We start from the raw sequence: 19,799 nt of genomic DNA on the forward strand, positions 1-19,799 counted from the left end.
ACTCAAAAAATTACAGTAAGCAAGCTGCTGCCTGAATGACCTTTGATAAGACTCTCCTCCTATCCTTTTCTTCTGTTGTATGAATTCTGATGGTAGCACTCGTACACTTTCCCTGAGTAATATGGCAATTTAATATTATTGGTGGGACAGAGAACGGCCTCTTGGACTTCACAGGTTTTGTTTGATACTACAGACTTTGAAATAATGTAGAAGATAAGCTCTCAAACCCTGGTTTTAGTCTGACTAGGTTTGTTTCCAATACAAATTGCTGCAGTACTCCCCCCCCCCCCCACCCCCAGCTTAAATGTAATAGTTGGAAGCAAGCTTGAGATTTGCCTTCTTCAGGAGACTTTAATTTAACTGTAATAGGCCTACTTGGAAACCTTTCTAAGAAAATCTGGTCTTTGGTAAAATATTTACTGGAAATATTTACTGATTTTGTTCTGAGCCTTTTGAGCTCTGGTTTATGTAGCATGGCTAGTTAACAGTGCTTTATTATATTCTAATGGAGATAACTTTACTGTATTTGTGAAATGAACTACAGTGATCTGGGTTTTTAACTACAAAATTACATTTTGATTTTTTGGGGGGTAATTTCTTCACAGTATGTCAATTTTGAACATTGCCTATACATATAAAGAATCAGAGACTAACAGAGGAGTCTGTTTCATTTGTTTGAAAATGCCAACCTCTTAAGTAACTCCTTGGGGTATAGGGTGACTTTGCCTATTCACCTTTATTATCCCTCTGCCATGGATTTCAGCACTTGATCAAGTGAAAAACTGCTGTTCTCCTAGGTCTTGTATAAAATACACTGTATACACTTTACAGACCTGGCAGATTTTCAATGGCATTGTGTCTTGAGCAATGGATTGTGAAAGTAAATGCCTGCAAGTGATTTCAGTGTCTTGGCTGTTGAATAAACTGCTTTTCTTCTCTCAAGAATAAAGTTCAGTTACTGTCGCAGGAGTGGGGGGGAGAGAAGCGTTAGCATTTAATCAGCTGTTTGTCCAGCTTCCTTCTTGTTCAGAAAAGAGACCAGGAATGACTTTATTATTTTAAAACAAATAAATGAAAAATAGATTATTTTTTTTATTTTTTCACTTGTTCTGTAGCTCACCTGGTGGAGTAGTTATCTTAGTGTGGGTGTTTTTACCAAGTAAAAAATAGTGACTCAGCAGTGGGAAGGTTAATGGCCTAGCTGCTGTCAGTTGTTGCCCATAGGAATACAGATGTTTAGCCATGTTACTTCTCTACTACTTGGGCCTCAGTAAGAGGAGTGACTGTTATTTACAGTGACATTATTTGTATTGCATGTGCTCTTAAAATAATTGTTCAAGCAGAAAGGATGTAGTTATATGCATATGTTAAGACTAAATCCTTTTTTTTTTTAAAAAAACCCACCCAACCAGACAAACCCATAAAAAAAAACCCCACCACAAGAAACCCAAAATATAGCTCTCTGTATTTAAAGCTTCTGTTTCATAATCATGTCAGTGAAAGAAATCTAAAGAAATAATTATCTTGTAATACCATACCACGTTGTAGAATTTATAGCCTTAATAATTTTGGTTTGGTCCTAATATTTTCCCTTCAGATATGTGAGGCAACTAGGCAGGATAGTTCTTGACTTTGTGTAGAAATTCAGCTGCTTCATTTTGAAGTAGAATGAGATGATAGCCCAGTCTCATGAAGCCCTACTTCTGTTTTTAGTATAGTGCTACTCAGATCTAGATAGTGCTGACAGTAAACTTGCCCCAAAGAGTAAACTAAATAAAATATGCATATGATCAATTTAATATGCAATTAAACATTTTCCCTGAGCAATTAGCATCAAGACAACTAATAATTATCCTGTGCCACACTGTCAACATGTTATACACATTTATGTAGGATGACTTTGGTAATAAGTTATGAATAAAAATATGCATATATACAAACATCTGAGTAAACATAATATTATGGCAATGAAGTGTGTGCTGCTTCTACTGGAGTTTATTTAATCTGCTTAAAAGCAATACTTTTCCCAAAGAATGTAAAAATTGTCATGCCCGTGGGATCATGGTCTGTGAATTGCACCACTGCTTACCTGCTTGTGATTACATGTGTCAGCTGCTTCAGCCTAGCTGCAGGTAGAATTTGGAGTTAGGAAATGCAATCCCATTCAAACAACTGTATGTACATGTGACAAAACCCAATGGATTCCATGCCAACAAGTTTGGAAATCTCCTAAGCATATGAAGAAACTGAAATGTATGAAGAAAATGTGAAAATAAGCAAGTGATGAGCAGGATCATAGAAAGCTAGATGTAATTAAGTTCACTTCTAGGTATTCGTTCAGAAGTAAAGTTAAAGGTGAGATTCTTGGAAGGGTTACATACCAATGATGTGGATGCTGTTCGTTTTTACATGCTGTAAACAAAAATAGACGGGATTGTGGTTGATAGTATAGAAGATGAGGTTATGATGAGGATGAGAATGATAGGTCATTGTTTTAGGGCTTAAGTGCATTGTTTTTGTGACAAGTGATGGAGCATGTGGTAAGGGAAATACGTAATGCTCTTAAGACATCTAGATCAATTTAAAGGATTGAGTTTTGAGGGAGGTGTGAAAACTTACTACTTGGGAAAAAGAAGAATTTGGGCTACTTAAAAAGCAAAGGTGTTACTTGGAAGATGACTTCAGACTTTGACTAATGATTGCTATGTAAGGAGTAATACAACTTTAGGTATAATCTGCTTGGTTGGATCTGCAGTAGTAGTTTCACTTTGGTCTGTGGGAGTCAATGGACTGCTTCAGGGAGGGAATGAAGAAACGCAAGCCTGTTGTTGGTACACTTGAAGATGTTCTGTGCGCCAGATTGAAGAGTTTAATTTTAAAAAATAAATAAAATATATCTTGAACTCCAGCTCAAGAAATAAAGATTTTTGAACCAGTTGCTGATCTCATAGTAGGCAAGGAAGGGAACAGAAATGACAAAGTTTGGAGTTGAAAAAGGAAAAACTTTTGGAGCCCTTCCAGTTTTACTGAAACATCCCTTTGGATTAATCTGAAGACAAGAGTTTTTTACATGTTAGGTGTAAAGAAAATGGATTTGAGATATGTTTATACAGAACTTAACTTACAAATATATTTTGAATCGATTTCCCAAGGGTACCTTGCAGAAGGTGAAAGAAGGGAGCAAACCCATAGTAGTTGAATTTGGAATTGGAAAACATTGTCTACATGCAGTGCTGATGGTGCATGGTCTCTTCCGTCTCACCTGTTTCATAGAGACAGCTTATAAACTTGTATTCCTGAAGAGAATATATTGCCGCAGATATCAATAACATAGCTGAAAGTACTAAACTAACTTCCCCCCCTCCTTGATCTTTTCACTTCAAAACCACTGAAGGAGACAGTTTCAAGAAGTCCAAAGACTGCTTGGCCTATGGTTAATTAGCATAGTATAGATGATGGTCTTCAGAATTACAGGAAGATGCAACTAGAAAACTGCAGTGTATATAGGATGTATTTACAGCTTGAGTTATAAATAACTGGGCTGGTAAGCATAAGTACCCCTTAGTGGCAGGGTCTGTAGTTGGACTCTAATCTCACAACGGAGAATGCAGGAGGGACTTGTGGAGAGCCTTCTTCATAGCCCGGTTATATTACTAGCCTGTAGGACTTTTTAATTTTATTTTATGATGTACTTATGACTACAGTAATGGAAAGATGAAATTTTTTTTAACTATTTAGTCCTAGGTGCAGGACCAAAGCAGGAAACCCACATGTGAAATAACATATTCCATCCCATTCAGGAGAGAAGAGCCTTCTTTCTCCTGTAGTGCTACTATAGGAATTGACAAAAATCACAGAAGGGGTACAATTTAAATAAGTATCCTAGTTCAGTAACTCTTGAAAATATAACAGGGCCTAGACATATTGGAAGCGTTTTTAGGCTGTCTGCAATAGTCTTGTGTGTCTATTAAACCAGGATTATTGTTTGAAAGCCCCCCCCCATAAGTGTAGAGGCTTTAGATTGATTCTGTTTGAAGTGAAAGTTGAGCCTCCAGAGGACTGGGAGATTTAACTGTACTTTTGAGCTGCTGCTTTGCACCCTTCTCCAGATATATTCTGTGCTTTTGGTGGTGGTTTTTCAACAGAAAGTAGATTTTTAAAATTTTCAGTGGATATAAACTGCAAACAAAACATGAATACAGTTTGGGTTATATGAAGTTAATTAAGAGGACCGGGGCAAATGAATAAAACCCTTTTTCTAAAAAGTATGTGTGTGCATGTGTGTTTCTGTGGGGGTTTTGTGGCTTTTTTGATCAGCGTTTCCTCTTCTCTGTATGTTGAGCAATATTCACTATGCAGAGCCCTAATCTTCGCTGGTTTCTTGAATACAGCCAAAGCAACTTTAATATGTTGAAATTAGTTTTGGGTTTAGTTTCTAATACCTTGTACTATTGTATGAAACAACAAAAGTCTAATCTGAAATAGAATTTGACTTTTATTGATGTTTTTCATATTGCAAGGAAAAGCAACTTGAAGCCTGAAGTTGCGTTCTGCTTTCTAAGTAGTAATTGTTGCAAGCTCCCCTGTTCTGCATTGTATTGTTTCCCAGTTTGGAAGACAGAGCAGGAATGCTCCTTTCAGTAACTTAAAAATAGAAACTGTGTTTAGAAAACTGTCTAGTAGTGTATACTATTTTATGCATGTCTTCCTTGTGACTGTGCTTGTTTATGAAGGTGCAGGTTAGCTTTTTCTGTTCAGTTCCATCAGCTGTAGTGATGCTTGTTGACTGATGAGGTTAATACTAAGGCATACAAGGTGATGTGGGGAGCTGTGTTCAAGTGGGATGCATCATGTCTGGGGAGGTAGATTATACATTTTCCTGTAAGAGCTAGTTAGAATACTCTGGGAGAGAAATTTCTAAACATACAAGTTTGCATTGTAGGCTTGCCCATATTTTTCAGGGTAGGAAGGAAGAGACAAGTTTTTTGCTTTTACACTTCTTGGCTTTTTAAAAAAAAAGTTGTTTTAAGATATTACATGGAATTATTAGCTGAAGAACAATCAAAAGGTAGAAAAAAATTACTGTGTGCTCTGCATACATCATTTCAGCACAGGTTTGCAAAGGAACTCGTGCTCAGGTGAATAGAGTTCTTAAGCCTGTTTAAGGAACCATAGTTTTCTTTGGGCTGAGGTGGGGAGAGTGCTCCCCCTCCTGCTGTTACCTGTAGAAATATATCAATTTGGATGCACTTTCAGGAGTTTCCCACCTCATCAGGAGTGCAGGATGGAAGTGAGATTTCCTGTTTTCAAGGTGACGATTCAATAACATGTGAGAGACAGTCTTTATATGTGTGCCTTTACAATCTTTACCTGTCATCCACTGATTGCTCTGTGTGCACACAAAGGGTAAGTCACAGGCCTGCAAGAATGTGGTTCAAAATCTGGTATCATTGTTGCAGTTAAATGCCTTTTGGGGTGTGTGAATCCAGGAGGACATGAAGGGTTTTAAACTCCTCAGTTTTGGATAATTTACATACCTCTGACACTTATGTTGTATATCATAATTGCCATACGGACATAACCTTTGAAAGTACAGCAGGGGGATGTGAGCAGAGGGAGCCACTGTGCAGTAAGGGAATTGGAGTTTTATAGAGCAAAAGAGAACATGAACCTGTATTATAGCAATGAAGGTAATCTTTTGGGAGAAGAGGAGACGCTTCAGACTATAGTTATTCCTCAACACATACTGTTTATGTAATGTATTGACTTAAAGGTGTAATAAAAAAAATTTGGCACCCTGTACTGTCCTCTTTTCTTTGAACTGCCCTTGTGCTGGCTTTTGCTCTGTGCTTTCTGAATGTATAGGAGCTACATTAAGGTTTGTAGCAGGTCTGATGTTTTCACACTTCTGCAGTAATAGCCTGTCAGCATGTTTTTACCATAATTTGAGTTAGTGCGTACTTTTTACCATGCAATACCTGTGTGGTACTGTAGAGCTAACGTGGGATCTACTGGACAGTTGTCATTAAGAAATTGTTTTTTAAAAAAAAATAAAAATCAAAGTTTAGCTTACGTTATTATAACTAGTTCCTGAAACATGATGGACTTTTTTCAGATGTGGAAAGTAAGCTCAATTTTTTATACGCACAGAATGGGTGCAGTAAGGGGACTGCAGCTGACAGTACTCATAATGCCTTGCCTTGCCTGTGACCCAGAGCAGCAACTGCTTCAGTAGCTGAGACTAGAAATCAGTTCCTATGGCTCATTCAGTTTTTGTTTTTCAATATTAATTTTTTAAAAAACAGTATTTAGAGATGCTGCTGGTGGTATTTCTTGTTCAAAGACTTCTTTTTTTCAAACTAATGTGATGGTAAACAAAAAAAACCCAAACCAAACACAAACAAAAAAAACCCCAAAACTCTCCAAAAGCCCCCACATAGCCCATGAAGGTGCTTTGTGAAAATGTAGGTATTCTGAGACAGCAAGCTTACTACTTCGGTCCTTCCTAAAGCTGTAAATAGTTAAGTAATTGAAGTAGGGCAAAGACTTGGACCAGAACAGTGGATCTCTAGTGAAGATTGTTGCAGTTTCCATTTTCAGTAAAATTTGCCCCTCTATCCTTTTAACTCTGAAATTACTTGCACGCTGTTTCTGTTTCTATTCATAGGATGAGAGATCTAATATTTGTGTATCACACATAAGTACATGTCTTCCAGCAAGTTGTCGGATGATGAGGTGTTTCTGAAAAGGCATTGAGAGACAGTTGCAAATGTGAACAGTAGAGGGTTTTGGTTTACTGTTCAAAATTAACTTTTCATTTATTTTAATGTGTGTATAACATTTAATGGGACTAGCACTTAAAACCATAATTGTGTGTACACAACTAATGCCTAACAGTTTTCAGACAATCTGTTTAAAGCCTCAGAGTGCTATAGCAATGCTTTAGGTGAGATTTATAGTTGTGAGTAACTTTGCATACTCAAAAATAAGACTTTTCAGGATTTAATGTCACTTTTTGGGGGGTGGGATGTTAGAACATACTAAATGTTTTTGAGAATTCCATGGGAATTATAAATGTAGTCAGATGAGCACATAAATTCCTCAAGCACAGAAACTACAGTAGGAAAAAAAATTGTTATTTTGGGCCAGAATTTTGAGACAAATTCTGGCGTAAGGTAACAGAAGTCCAGCTGAATTTTTACCAAGGATTCATTTTATCCAGTGGCAAAGCCTGTTAGTTTCTCAAAATAGATAGCTGTGATTCATTAAAATAAATAAATAAAATCACTTACTGGTTGCAGAAATTACTTCTAAGTGTTTGCTTAAAGGTGGAAACTGTGCACGTATAACTAAATGCTAACACTAAGTTGTTAGCATTAGTATGATGTTTATGTGGACCAGTCTCAGGGTTTGCAGTATATGTGAAGACTGAGAAAGCAGTAAGGATAGTGGGTTGTTAATGTTTCAGAACTTGTAAACTATGCTAAATAGTTGAAACTCCAGTTTCTTTTTTTTTTTTTAACCAATTACAGGACACTTCCTTAAGTCACCAAACCCAGTATTTTTGTTATTTTTAATATTTATCTGTAGCACAGACTTACTAAGCATGTCTTTTTCTTGTTTTCTGAAGTGACTGAAATGATGAAGCTATAATCAAAATTTAGTGTACGCACATTTGTATAATTTTTAGTGAAAACAGTCTTAAGTGTTAGGATAATCACAAAAAAAATTACCTACAATGAGCTTATAAATGTTATGAAATTACATTTTGGGGCTGTGATTATTCTAAAATAAAGATGGGAGTGTGTGGGGGGAACCTGAACTTTTCGAGGTAAGGTTGCTGTAGTATGCAGTGCTCCACTGACATCTCTGGCACTTTGAGTACTTGCTAGTCTGTGGACATGGGGCTAGTACCCTCCTTGGGCCCAAAAACTTCACAGTATTCCTTGGGTAGCCCATGGGTTTTTTCTAATTACGGCAGTAATCTGGAAACACTAATCTCTGCTTCTTAATTCACTGTTCTTTCTGCTCTGTCAGATGTTAAAGTTGGATGATATTTTAGATTCTTAATGGTGAATGATGTCACTGATGCATTTTCTTTTTTCCTTTGTTATGTGATGGTTGCTCTTCCTTCCTTTTTTCTACCCTGTATCAAATTCATGCAAGAGGATGAGCTGTGATGCTCTCCTTCTCCACCTCACCTGCTTCACCAACTTGCAGTCTCCCCTTGCCCTCTCTACTCTCCTTCTGCCCACTCCCCATCCCCATGACTTGTTCTGCTGTTCATGCATTCCTGCTTTGTATGATGGGTTAACAGCTTGAAAATCTTTCTTCTCCCATCACTTAGGTTGAGGATGTGTAGGCACACTGAGGTGAAATTGTGAATGGGTTTGCATTACCCTCCTGATGAAAGGCAATCACTTTCAAACTTGATGGTCTTCAATATTTCTCTCTAGATACTTAATGGTGGGCATTTGGATTTGATACTCGTTCTGATAGTTTTGATTTGTTTGTGGGGTCTTCTATGCAGCACACAAAAAAATAATCATACTGTATATGGTATACCAAATTTTTGTTGGGGGTAACTGAGCTGCATCTTCTTAGTGCCCTCTTTAGGAAGGTGGTGCGTTTAGGAGATCAGAGCAAGGGTTTATATAATGCCTAAAGCAGAGACACTGATAGGCCCGCTAAATAGTCTGCGATACTCTTTTTAGTAAGCTGGTCTCAAAAGTGTACCTGCATAGCTTTTCTGGTTCATGCACCTTTTATGACAGAGTTCTGATCAGCTGCAGTAAGTGGTTGTTTATAGGAATAACTTTGCCTCTGCATTTTTGCCTGAAGGGAAGGGGGGGATACAGTTGAGACTTCCTATTGTGAATGTTACAAATAATGCCTGGTTTAACATTTGTACTGTATGTGTAGCAGGATTAAATACCAAACTCTAATAATTAATTTGTCAGTGTAAGGTAATACGATTTGTTTAAAACTTGTATATATTTGAGAAATCTATATACTGAATTTTGCAACATAATCCTTTCTTCCCTACTTACTGTAGGGAAACTAAGAATGTAATTTGGGCGGATGATCACAGTGTTTGCATCACAAGGGTTTCTGAGCCAAAAGTACTGATGACAGTGAAAATACCTGGTTTTAAGGATATTTAGAGGATTGATGGGCTGTGGTGGTTGGATGTATGATGCTTAAATAATTGGAAAGTAAAAGAAAACCTGTTCACAGGTGCTGAGGTGATGGTCAGTTGATGGTCTGTTGTTGCTCTGTGGGGGTGTGTATACATACATATTTTAAATCCTATTGCCTGACTGCTTTTTGTGAAGCTTTAGTTTCTGAATGCAACTGCATATTGGCACAATGTATGAATTTTCTGCAAATCTGCCCCTACTGCAATTGGAAATACAGTTAATTGAACAGGGCAGCCTTTTAAATTTCAATGTACATTTCTACTGACCATAAAAACTAAACCCTTTTGAAAGTTGTTGTAATTTACCTTGTTCCTGAAATTAAGGGAATGAAAAATTCTTCTCAGCTCGTTAGCTCTGCTACAGAAATAATAGTATGTTACTGGATAAGCGTTATCCAGACCTATCTTCAGTGACAGAGCAGACACCATACATACTTTTGTAACACGGTTCTTAATGTGGTTCTTAAATATTAGATGAAAAAGTTATTTGCCTTTTAAACTGAGGTTGAATAACAAGAAAAATATTGCCGGTTCATCTAGTATAATATATTGCTGTGTTGAGTAACTGGCCATACTAGTTCCTGTAAGAGATGAAATGGAATTAACCTTCTTTGTGACTAATTATTGGTTTCCAGAAGATAATGATACTCTATTGCTATATTTTAGAAGAGAAACTAGTGATTAAGAAAAGAGATACAGGTAGGAGATGCATTTCTGTTTGGATTATCTTCTGACCCAGTAAAAAAACCAAACCAACAACAAAACAAACAAAAAACCCAACCCAAAACTCATTTAATTTATCCTGAGACAGCTGTGAGCCAGAAACAGTACTACCAGTATGAATATAGTTTTGTTCTGACTGTGCAAGCTAAAGCAGTATGAAATTACATTTTGTTTACTGTGCCGACAAGAATGTGTGTATTCTTAACTTTCAGTAGCTCAGACATCAGACCCAGTAATACACTTATTAATGTAAATGGCTTCAAAATATGTACTGGAGCCTGTAAGTTTCTTGAAAACTTGTGTGTGAAGTGGTAGGATTTGCAAGCTCTCTATTATTAGGTTTGCTACAGGAACATCAGTCTTTGTAGCCCTGAACTGCCAACAACCTTTGTCCTTTATTTTACCTTCAGTTAAAAACAAAAAACAAAAAGAGGAGGGTAGTGGTGGAGTGAAATAGGGAAGTAAATGAATGTTGGCTAATAGCCGTATCTTCTCCTAGAGCAAGAAAAAAAAAATATCTTAGATAAATGAGATTGTGGACTGGGATTTGTTTCATTATATGAATGATATGTGATGTTTTGTAAATTATTTATCAGAGCGAGCCTTTCTGAAATGACTAAAGCACTGTTATATCAAAGGGAAGGAGAATGGAAGAGATTTTTACTGGATTCCACTGGAAGAATAATCTTTATTTTAAAATTATCTGTATTAAACTTTAAGTAGCAGTTAAGAAATGTCCATAGTATGCTGCAAGTGAACAGTTGTGTTGGATAGTTCTGGACCATTTTTCTGCTGATGATCATTGGTCTAGTTTATGTATTTATTTTTTTGTTAATATCATTTTGCTCCAAATACAAGTCTGTTAAAAGTATAATGATGGGATAGATCTCTGGAATTACGATATCTTACTGGCAAGAATAGTAACTAACTCGTTTTCTTTTATTTGTATATTCATTGGTTTTAACTTGCAAGTGAAAAATTCTGCAGGTAATTGGTATATCCTTTCCCACTTAGAGAATTACTGATCTCACTCAATGCCATCCAGCCAAAACTGACAAACAATATCGATAAACTTTTTATAAACTTTTTGAAGCATGACTAAATTGGAAATCTGCCAGTTTTATAACTTCGACAATTATTTTTGTCCGGATAGCAATTTATTATTTCAGCTATCCATATAATCCGTAATGGAGGCCTTAGTAAGACTAAGGACCGTAAATGATGTTTGTTCCTAGTAGTTGTAAGAAGGTAATATTGCAGTTCCCTTTTGTAGTTTATTGAAGAGAACAGCCATATACATACTTAGGAAAAGTTTTTGGCTCTGTTCATCTTTTATGTATGTTGTTTGGAGTATACCAGTATGCCAGTATTCCGATAATTAGATTGTGAAGAGATGAACAGTGAGCAGACCTTCTGAGGACTAAGCTTTCAGAAAAAGTACCGTGCCTCAGGGTGTTTATATGGAAGTGTTTGTTGGCTAGGGCAAGGATATGTGTGCTCCTCTTGGCTGGGTAGGACAACTTTACCTTGCTGGTGTCATTTGGAATCTGCTGCCTGATTTAAGGTGATCCTAAAGCTCAAGAATATAACCCTGGTTTCAGTATTTCTGTATTATGCTGTGTTGAGGTATAAGGGGATATTTACATGGAACTGTTGTCTTGTCAAGAATACCCTTAAAAACAAACATTCCCTACTTCCCAGAACTGTAATGGAATACAGATTCGTAGGTCAAGTGAAGATAGTCTGTCAGCTTTCAAAGTATTGTGGCATAGAGTGGAAATGTAAAAAATTTAAGGTGAAAACAATTACTTTGATATATAAAACTAACAGTATTGCTTAGCTAAATCTGGAAACTAGGAATTTGCGAAAGAAACTATTTTAATTTCTGAGTTGTTGTGATAGTAGCTGCTAGAAGCCAGTCTGGGAACGTACTTTATTATTCAAGTATCCCACTTGAAGAAATAGTTGCACATCACTTTATTTGTTACAGATCTGTTTACAGATACTTCTATGTAGGCATTAATACATGAATATTTTGGATGATGCAGGTAAGTGGTTTCATTAAAACTCTAGAAGTTACTGCAGAAACTGTTTTGGGGTATTTAATCTTTGATAGTTTGTCAGAGAGCACATTAAGAAGATCGGGAAGTAAATTTGTATCAATTTTTAAATCTTTGTCTGAAAAGTTCTGTGTATTGCTTCCAGACATTGAAAGATTTGCCAATTTTTTAATTCTGATTGTGCATCATAGCTGATGGGGCTCATAAGACTGGAACGGGTAACTGTTGATCTGTTAATACAGTGGTTTTACCCTAAAATTGTAGTCTCAGAGGGAAGTGAGAGTTGTATTGGATGGAAAAGTAATGAAGTATGTCTTAAATATGAGAAGTTTTTGTAAAAGTTACAAAAAATTGTTTTTCTTGTGGAAAGGAACTATATTTATCTGTAGTAAAGGCCAGTTTGCATCTCTGAGTACTATTACATCTGAAGAACAAGTGATCATGTTCTGGAGTTGAAATTGTTTATTCTAGATTAGTACCCTAAGTTCTAACTCTTCCTTGTTTTTGTTAAGTGGTCTTGTATTGGAGAAGTTTACATGGATTAGTACGCAAGGTTGCTTATTATAGGCCAACCTAACGTTTGTGAAATGTTAAGATGATAAACTTTCTTATTCCAAAGTTAGTAAGATGGATATTTGTCTTGGTAATTAGTACGTGGTTCAACAAAATGTCGGGAATGTTATGTAAAAGTGAAAAAGACCGCTGAGGCTGCTTGCTTGCCTTTTTTTTGTGTGTGTGATGGGGTTTTTTTTTATTTGTTTGGTTTTTTGCTAGCTAACTCTGTTTATTTTTAAATCTAGCCACGAGCTGATCCCATCCCAATATGTAGCTTTTGTTTGGGAACGAAAGAGTCGAATCGTGAAAAAAAACCAGAAGAGCTGTTGTCTTGTGCGGACTGTGGCAGCAGTGGTAAGTTGGCTGAATTTACAAATACGAAAATGTTGATGTTTAAGTCTGTTTCTAAGGTTAAAAAATTTTCAGCTTCTGAATGTCATCCTCTCTTTGGATGTAGATTGAGGACTGAAACAAAGGCAGGGGGGTGGAAGAGACTTTTATTTTTTTACCAAAATTTTGTCATCTGGATAACTACAAATGAGAGATGTGAATTCATCATTATGCCAAAAACATAGATCTGATGAGTAAATTAATAGGGAAACCACACTTGTAAAATACAGGAATTCTGTTGTTATTTGGGATCTATGTTTGATCTGAAAACCCAGTTTTGCATTGTAACATCAAATGATGATCAAGAATTTTGCTTACACAGATTTGCAACATTTCAGAAGTTGAGGAGTAATCATAATAATAAAGACTGTGTAGCAGTCTTTGCTGTTGTGTATCTCATGTATCCAGTTCATTTTTTAATAAAATTCTTTTGTTAGTCAAGTGGGAATTTAGTTTGGTTGCATATAAACTGGATTGAGCAACAAATGTAGGTGCAAGACAAGCTTGATCGGTTCCCCAGTCGAGTCCACTCTACAGCCATACCAACTTCTATGCCAGAATGAAGAAGAGAGAAGTGCTCAGGAGGGAAATGAATAGAGAAGCAGTAGGGTCTACGTAAGCCAGCACTGCTTTTGGGAAGGTTGGAAGTGAAAGTATTGTTTTGGTGTCTTTGAATTCGGGGTCCATGCATATCATCATTTTGTAGGTGTGCTGAACACAGACTGTCTTGGACACTGTGATAGCTACATAAGTAGTTGACTAAAAACAAAATAGAGTGGATCAAAAATGTGTTTTCAGTTAATCAAGATATGCTTTTGATCGTGTGCTTCTGAATCTGACACCCCAGAGAGATTCTTTGTATTTTAGCCAGTGTATTTTTTTTTAGTATATTTAAGGAAATGATTAAACAGTGACGTAAGGAAGTGGCTTTTTCACCCCAGTATGAAAAACTAAACCCCATAGTTTTTAAACTGTCCTCTTTTAACGGTTTACAGGTTTCCTGTCTTTTCAAATCTGTATTCTAATATTTCGAAATTTAATAGGATTTGTGCTTGGTTAGGCTCTGGTATGCAGAGTTTACATTAATCAGGTGAGCTTAGATATCAGCTACTCTTCTGTTGTGTAATAAACCCCTGGTAGGTCTAAGACACTTTAGAACTGGAAGTCTTGACTTTCATGGATCAGCTTCCATTTGAATTAACACTGATACATTCTCTCTGCCTCATTAAGATGAAATTACCTTTAATTAGTTCCTCAGATGTATTAGGTATAAAGAATGAAATGTTGAGACTGCCAATCAGATTGCTGGATGGTTAAACTTCAGCTACTGATGCCTAAGTAAAATAAAAACCAATCTCGATGCCTAAGTAAAATAAAAACCAATCTCGATGCCTAAGTAAAATAAAAACCAATCTCGATGCCTAAGTAAAATAAAAACCAATCTCGATGCCTAAGTAAAATAAAAACCAATCTCGATGCCTAAGTAAAATAAAAACCAATCTCGATGCCTAAGTAAAATAAAAACCAATCTCAATGCAATTTGTAAATAACAAAACCTCACTCAAGTGGAGGTTTATTGTAATTGGATTGGTAATTTTGCACATTGCAGTGTATCTCAAAGCTGGTCTTGCTGTCTAACAAACATAAAAGAAATTGCACAGTGTGCACAGCAAGCAAATTTGTTCAGTTGATTGGAGATCAAATTGCAGTGCCCACTACTGGCAGGTCTGCTTTCCTTTATGTTTTTGTGTCAGTTACTTGTGTCTCTTCAGGTAGTGCTTCTGTGTTCTGAAAGAAACTGTCTGGGTATTTTTGTGAATTAGTTCCCAACACTTGTATCAATGTTAAAAGTAACTGGAGATACTAGCATATTTAATTTAGCATTGTGCGTGATTGTTGTCACTGATATAATGCTTATTCTTTTAAAAGACTAGCTGTTTTGTCAAATCCTTTGCAAATTTGGGCCATGTTTATTTTTCAATGGGGAAACAAAAATGGACAGATGAAAGGAATTGCCTTCAGTCACAAAGAAGGGAGATGTTCTGTCTTAACTTCCTGATCTCACCTATTTCTGCCACATCAACGTATCACAAATTTTACCTTTTTCTAGCTGGGAGGGATAAGAATGAATTTTAAAGCATTTAACTTTTTAATAGCTTTATTTTAAAGTAAGCCTATATGTATTCCTGGTGGAAGTTGCCAGCTTTCAAAGGTCTAAATTTCCAGTAGTCTGTTAAACTTGTGTGCTACATTAAAATATTGATGCAACTGAGGTTTAAAAGAAAATCAACTGATTGAACCATGAGAAATTACTATCTGAAACACTTCAAACTAGGGATTGATCAAGTGTTGAAAACCTCTTGGCAGATGTATTGGCTTCTGGATGTGGAGGAGATGGTATGTTCTCGATTTCAGTTTAGATCAGTTAGAACTGAAATACTGCAAATTTTGAAGTCAAAAACATGTTTTCCCTTTTTCAACTCTTTCAAATTTGAAGAAACTAGCTGTAAAATCACTGACGGTGACAGTGACTCCATTTAACTGACTACAGAAATTGTTAAACTACGACAGTAGTTAAACATTGTCCCTTTTAAAAGTGAAGCCTGTGTTGATTGCCACTTCTTGTCTGGTAGGCATTACCCTCTACTTGTTTATTATTGACACTATGTCAGTTTGTGTCCAAAATGAAGAATGTAAGTATTATCAGCTATTACAGAACAATGCCATATGGTGTTTTGAAGTCTGAAAATTTCTGCTAGTGCATACCTACATGAAGAGAGTAAAAGAACATGGCAAATGCGTAGTGATGATTCCCATTAGCTCTCTTCCAGCCTCTAGTTATTTGTGGCTCAAGAACTTGGAGTTAAAAGCAGAATCTTCATATTTAATACCAATGGATTTTTTCGTTGAATTTTTGTCCGATAATAAAACCTAACACTTAAGGATATTAACAAATGTATTAAGCTGTGTAATTGCTTGAATGAGAAATGTTATGTTGGCAGGTAACAGAGAAATAGAGTTACACCTAATCTGTGCATGGTTACCGACTAGTGAGAATGGACGTATTTTATGTTTAAACTTCTCCGTTATTTACTTAAGGCAAAGTTAAAATCAACAATTTCAACCACAACTTACTTGCTCCTTGAAGTAAATCACTTCTGTGCAGGGTAGATAACTGGAATTAAATGTACTTATATGGAAGTAATTGGTTTATGATTACACTTTAATGTGTTAATATAGTTGTTAAGTCATGGTTGATGAAATAAGTCCTTCTGTGATATTGATTATTAATAAGCCACTCTAGGGAGCTTTTTTTATTTCTTAGCAGATTTTAAAAAATGAAAGTCTTGTTAAGTTTTATTGAAGGGAACGGTGTAGCATTGAACTCAGCTGTGCAGTTACAGAGTATACTTGTCACTTTCAAGAAAAATAGTCACTTTTAAGTGCATACTGGATTTTAACCACGAAAATTTGTTAATGTGTCCTAAACTATATGCTAAGAATCAAATGGCAATGTTTTTTCAATGTCTTTGTTTTTGAAACTACTCTGTGAATTTATTATTGTTTGTTCCTTACTAATATATTTCTGCATTTTATTTTGAGAATATGCTTTTTATACACAATTTGTCTTTTAAAGTTTAACAAAAAGTGGATTAAGCCTTGGGTCCATGCAATAAAAAGAAAGAAAATCTGAAATTTGCTCTTACTAAAGTGGCTTTTGCATTGCATCAGTCATCTTTACCATTCATGCCTCAGTCCGTTAGAAGATGAAAATAGCAAATGCTCATGGATTAGCCGGTGTTCTTGTTTGTGGTGGTTTAGCTCAGTCCCGGACTGAGAAACAGTGAATGGAGAAAATCTGAATTGCCATGACTAGACCATTACCTGGAAGAAAGCACGTATCCTGACTGACAGTGAGAAGAAAGCGTCCTTCATGCGCATCGTATCACTGCAGCCATCTATAAGTGCAGCATGGCATCAGGGATTCTTATCTCTCTGACAACTTGTGGTTTGACAACTTTTGTTCTTGATAATCTCTGAATATAATACAGGCAAAAAGTGTTTCCCTGGGAAGGCTTATCCCTTCCTATTTAGCAGTGCTTTTATCTTTTCTGGATTAAGGGTACACTCTATAGAGGTTGTTGAAGACATGAAAAATTACTGCCAATATTGCCTAAGGTATTGTATGTGTTCAGTTGTCTGATATCTTGTATTAATTGGAGAAGCCATGTAGGCCTTCTAGGCTACCATGAAAAGAGGATGGACCCACCAGGGGATAAAATACAGTTTCATGGGAGGTGGTAGTTCAGCTACTCTTTACCCCCCCTACTGTTTTAAATCTTCCTTTGCAGTAAGCTTTTCCTGTGCCAATTGTCTGCTTCATTTTTTTTTTTTTTTCCTTCTCACTGCTCTGAAATGGTTCTTCATATATAATTAAGTAATAAGTTGGAATGAAAAGTGCGCATAGCCTGACTTTTAAGTTTATTTGACAGATACTTAGTATATTTGGAAAAATAACTGATACTGTTTTATCTAAAGATTTCCTCTGTTTATGTTGCACTGATAGGAAAGGGGAGGGGAGGTCAAGTTTGTTTAAAAAAAAAAAAAAAAAAAATACTTTTCAGAACCAATGGCAGTTTAATATGCTATGGAAATAACCTAGTGAAAATTAAAATTTTGTTTCAATTGCTTGTGTAGACCATTTACAGGTGTCAGTTACAGTAGGAGTCAACTTTACACCTCTATTTGTAGATGAGTTTTATGGCAGTTATTCTGTATCTTTGTATGAAGTAGATGAGTTAAATAATGTGTTGCAAAGTTCTGAAAACAGATGGTGCTTGGAGGGTTCTGATGGTGCTGGGTATGTCCTGTTGAACTTAAGAATCAATCTTGCCAATCTTAAATCTCAAGCTTTAAATATTTTGGGGTTTTTTTTAGGACATCCGTCATGTTTGAAATTCTGTCCTGAGTTAACAACAAATGTGAAGGCCTTAAGATGGCAGTGTATTGAATGCAAGACATGCAGTGCATGTAGGATCCAAGGCAAAAATGCAGTAAGTTACTGTTGAGTGTTACCTGACTTGTCTTTGTTTACCGTAGCTCTATACTTAGCACATTTGCAAATACAAATCACTGATGTACAACTTCAAGTAATGCTGTATTAAGTTTTTTTTTTTTTTTCCTCTCCCCCCACTCCCCCTTCAGGATAACATGCTTTTTTGCGACTCCTGTGATAGAGGATTCCACATGGAGTGCTGTGACCCACCACTTTCCCGAATGCCGAAAGGTGATAATACAAATCCTTTAAATGAAAATACTTTCATTCACAGTCTTTTCTTATATTAAGTGACCAAAAGCTCTTGAGCATGCTAATTATTTTTTGCATTGGTAAACAGTATGATTTTAATAATGTCAAAGCCAATACTTTGTTTCTTTGCTTGAGATATTTTTCCTCAGGAAAATAGTAAAAATCTGTGGTCAGTTGACCAGATGAATTCACTATGTATTGAGTTGTTGGCCAGTATATTGAAGTTGAAGCTTTACAAAGGCTCTTAAAATATTTGGAGTATATACATGGACAAAGAAATCCTTAGAGCAGATGAAAGAGCCTGCTTTTTCATCCTCTTTTGTAAGAGTAATTTAAAAAACAGGCAAACAAATGAAACACCTGTATCTTCAAGTTCACTAATATCTAGATTTCTGATATATAGCACCTCTCAACTTCTGCTCTCACATCTTTATGGCTTTCGCTATTTAATCTTAAAGTTACACCAAAGACTTTTTCTAGCCACCACCCCCACCAAATCCCCAGCTTTACCTATAATAAATAAGCATTCAGACATGGTCATCTAATGTTAAAAGGATGCCAAATTCAAGTTGTTGTATGGTAAAACATACCTAGGTGTGATCTGGTATTTTCTTTCACGCACTCTAGCCTAGATTGCTTTGTAACACACATGTAATTTTTCCCCGTCTTAATTGTGTCTGAAGAAAGTCCTATGTAGTATAAGGAGGGACAAGCTAGAACAGAAATTCTTCTAAGAACCCCTTCCATGAGCACTTTCCTTTGAAAAATTTCAGACTGTGGGTAGAAGTGGATCACTTTTCTCTGTCCACTTTGCCTTCCCTATGTCCTGTTCATAAGATAATTTGTAGACCTTGTGTACTTGACGCGTATCTTGGTAGACACCTGCAGTACAGATTAAATAAACTGTGTACAATTAAAGTTTTTTCCTTTATGTAGGGATGTGGATTTGCCAGGTCTGTAGACCAAAGAAGAAAGGGAGAAAGCTACTTCATGAGAAAGCTGCCCAAATAAGGCGACGATATGCAAAACCTATTGGACGACCGAAAAATAAACTAAAGCAACGAATGTTGTAGGTTTCTCCTGAAATTATTTTTAATGTTTCTGAGAATGTAGTTGGATAAGAGTTGATGCAGGTTCAACTATGGTTTTTAACTGCATTTCAAGTTGGGGAAAGTAGGTGACGAATATTCTAGTATATGCCTTTCAGCCCAATGGCCAATAATTGCTTAATTGTAGTGGGTACTTTTTGTGTCATGTCAGAAGGTGATGAAAAAACTTCCTGTAACTTTTCTAGATCCCATAATTTTTAAAAAAAACTTATATTTACAGCAGATGCATGTACAAGTCTGTATGATAACATATGCTACAGCTATCTTTTAAGTGTAACTTCAAATAATTGAAGTACTATTATCCACTTAGTATAGATTCTGTATGTGAGTTACTGATATCCAACTTCAGGAGACTGTTTTGCTCAAGGACCTGTTCAAAAGCTGTATAAAAATAACTTCATTAGTTAATACCAGCTCACAAAAAACATTCCAAAAAGCAAACTATGCAAGTGTTA

The 19,799-nt window shown here is 36.0% G+C and overlaps 1 protein-coding gene across 9 annotated transcripts in view; it reads left to right on the top strand.

The window, feature by feature from the left end:
• Positions 1-19,799, top strand: part of KAT6B (lysine acetyltransferase 6B) — a 113,901-nt gene that overhangs the window by 47,358 nt on the left and 46,744 nt on the right. For all 9 annotated transcript variants that reach the window (XM_075758606.1, XM_075758612.1, XM_075758605.1 and 6 more), the window contains exons 3-6: positions 12,783-12,891; positions 17,866-17,981; positions 18,133-18,214; positions 19,172-19,304. In XM_075758606.1, the coding sequence (XP_075614721.1) occupies positions 12,783-12,891; positions 17,866-17,981; positions 18,133-18,214; positions 19,172-19,304 (440 nt within the window). The remainder of the gene's footprint in view (positions 1-12,782; positions 12,892-17,865; positions 17,982-18,132; positions 18,215-19,171; positions 19,305-19,799) is intronic.

This window comes from Balearica regulorum, chromosome 7 (assembly GCF_011004875.1).
Source record: "Balearica regulorum gibbericeps isolate bBalReg1 chromosome 7, bBalReg1.pri, whole genome shotgun sequence".
Classification (NCBI taxonomy): Eukaryota; Metazoa; Chordata; class Aves; order Gruiformes; family Gruidae; genus Balearica; species Balearica regulorum.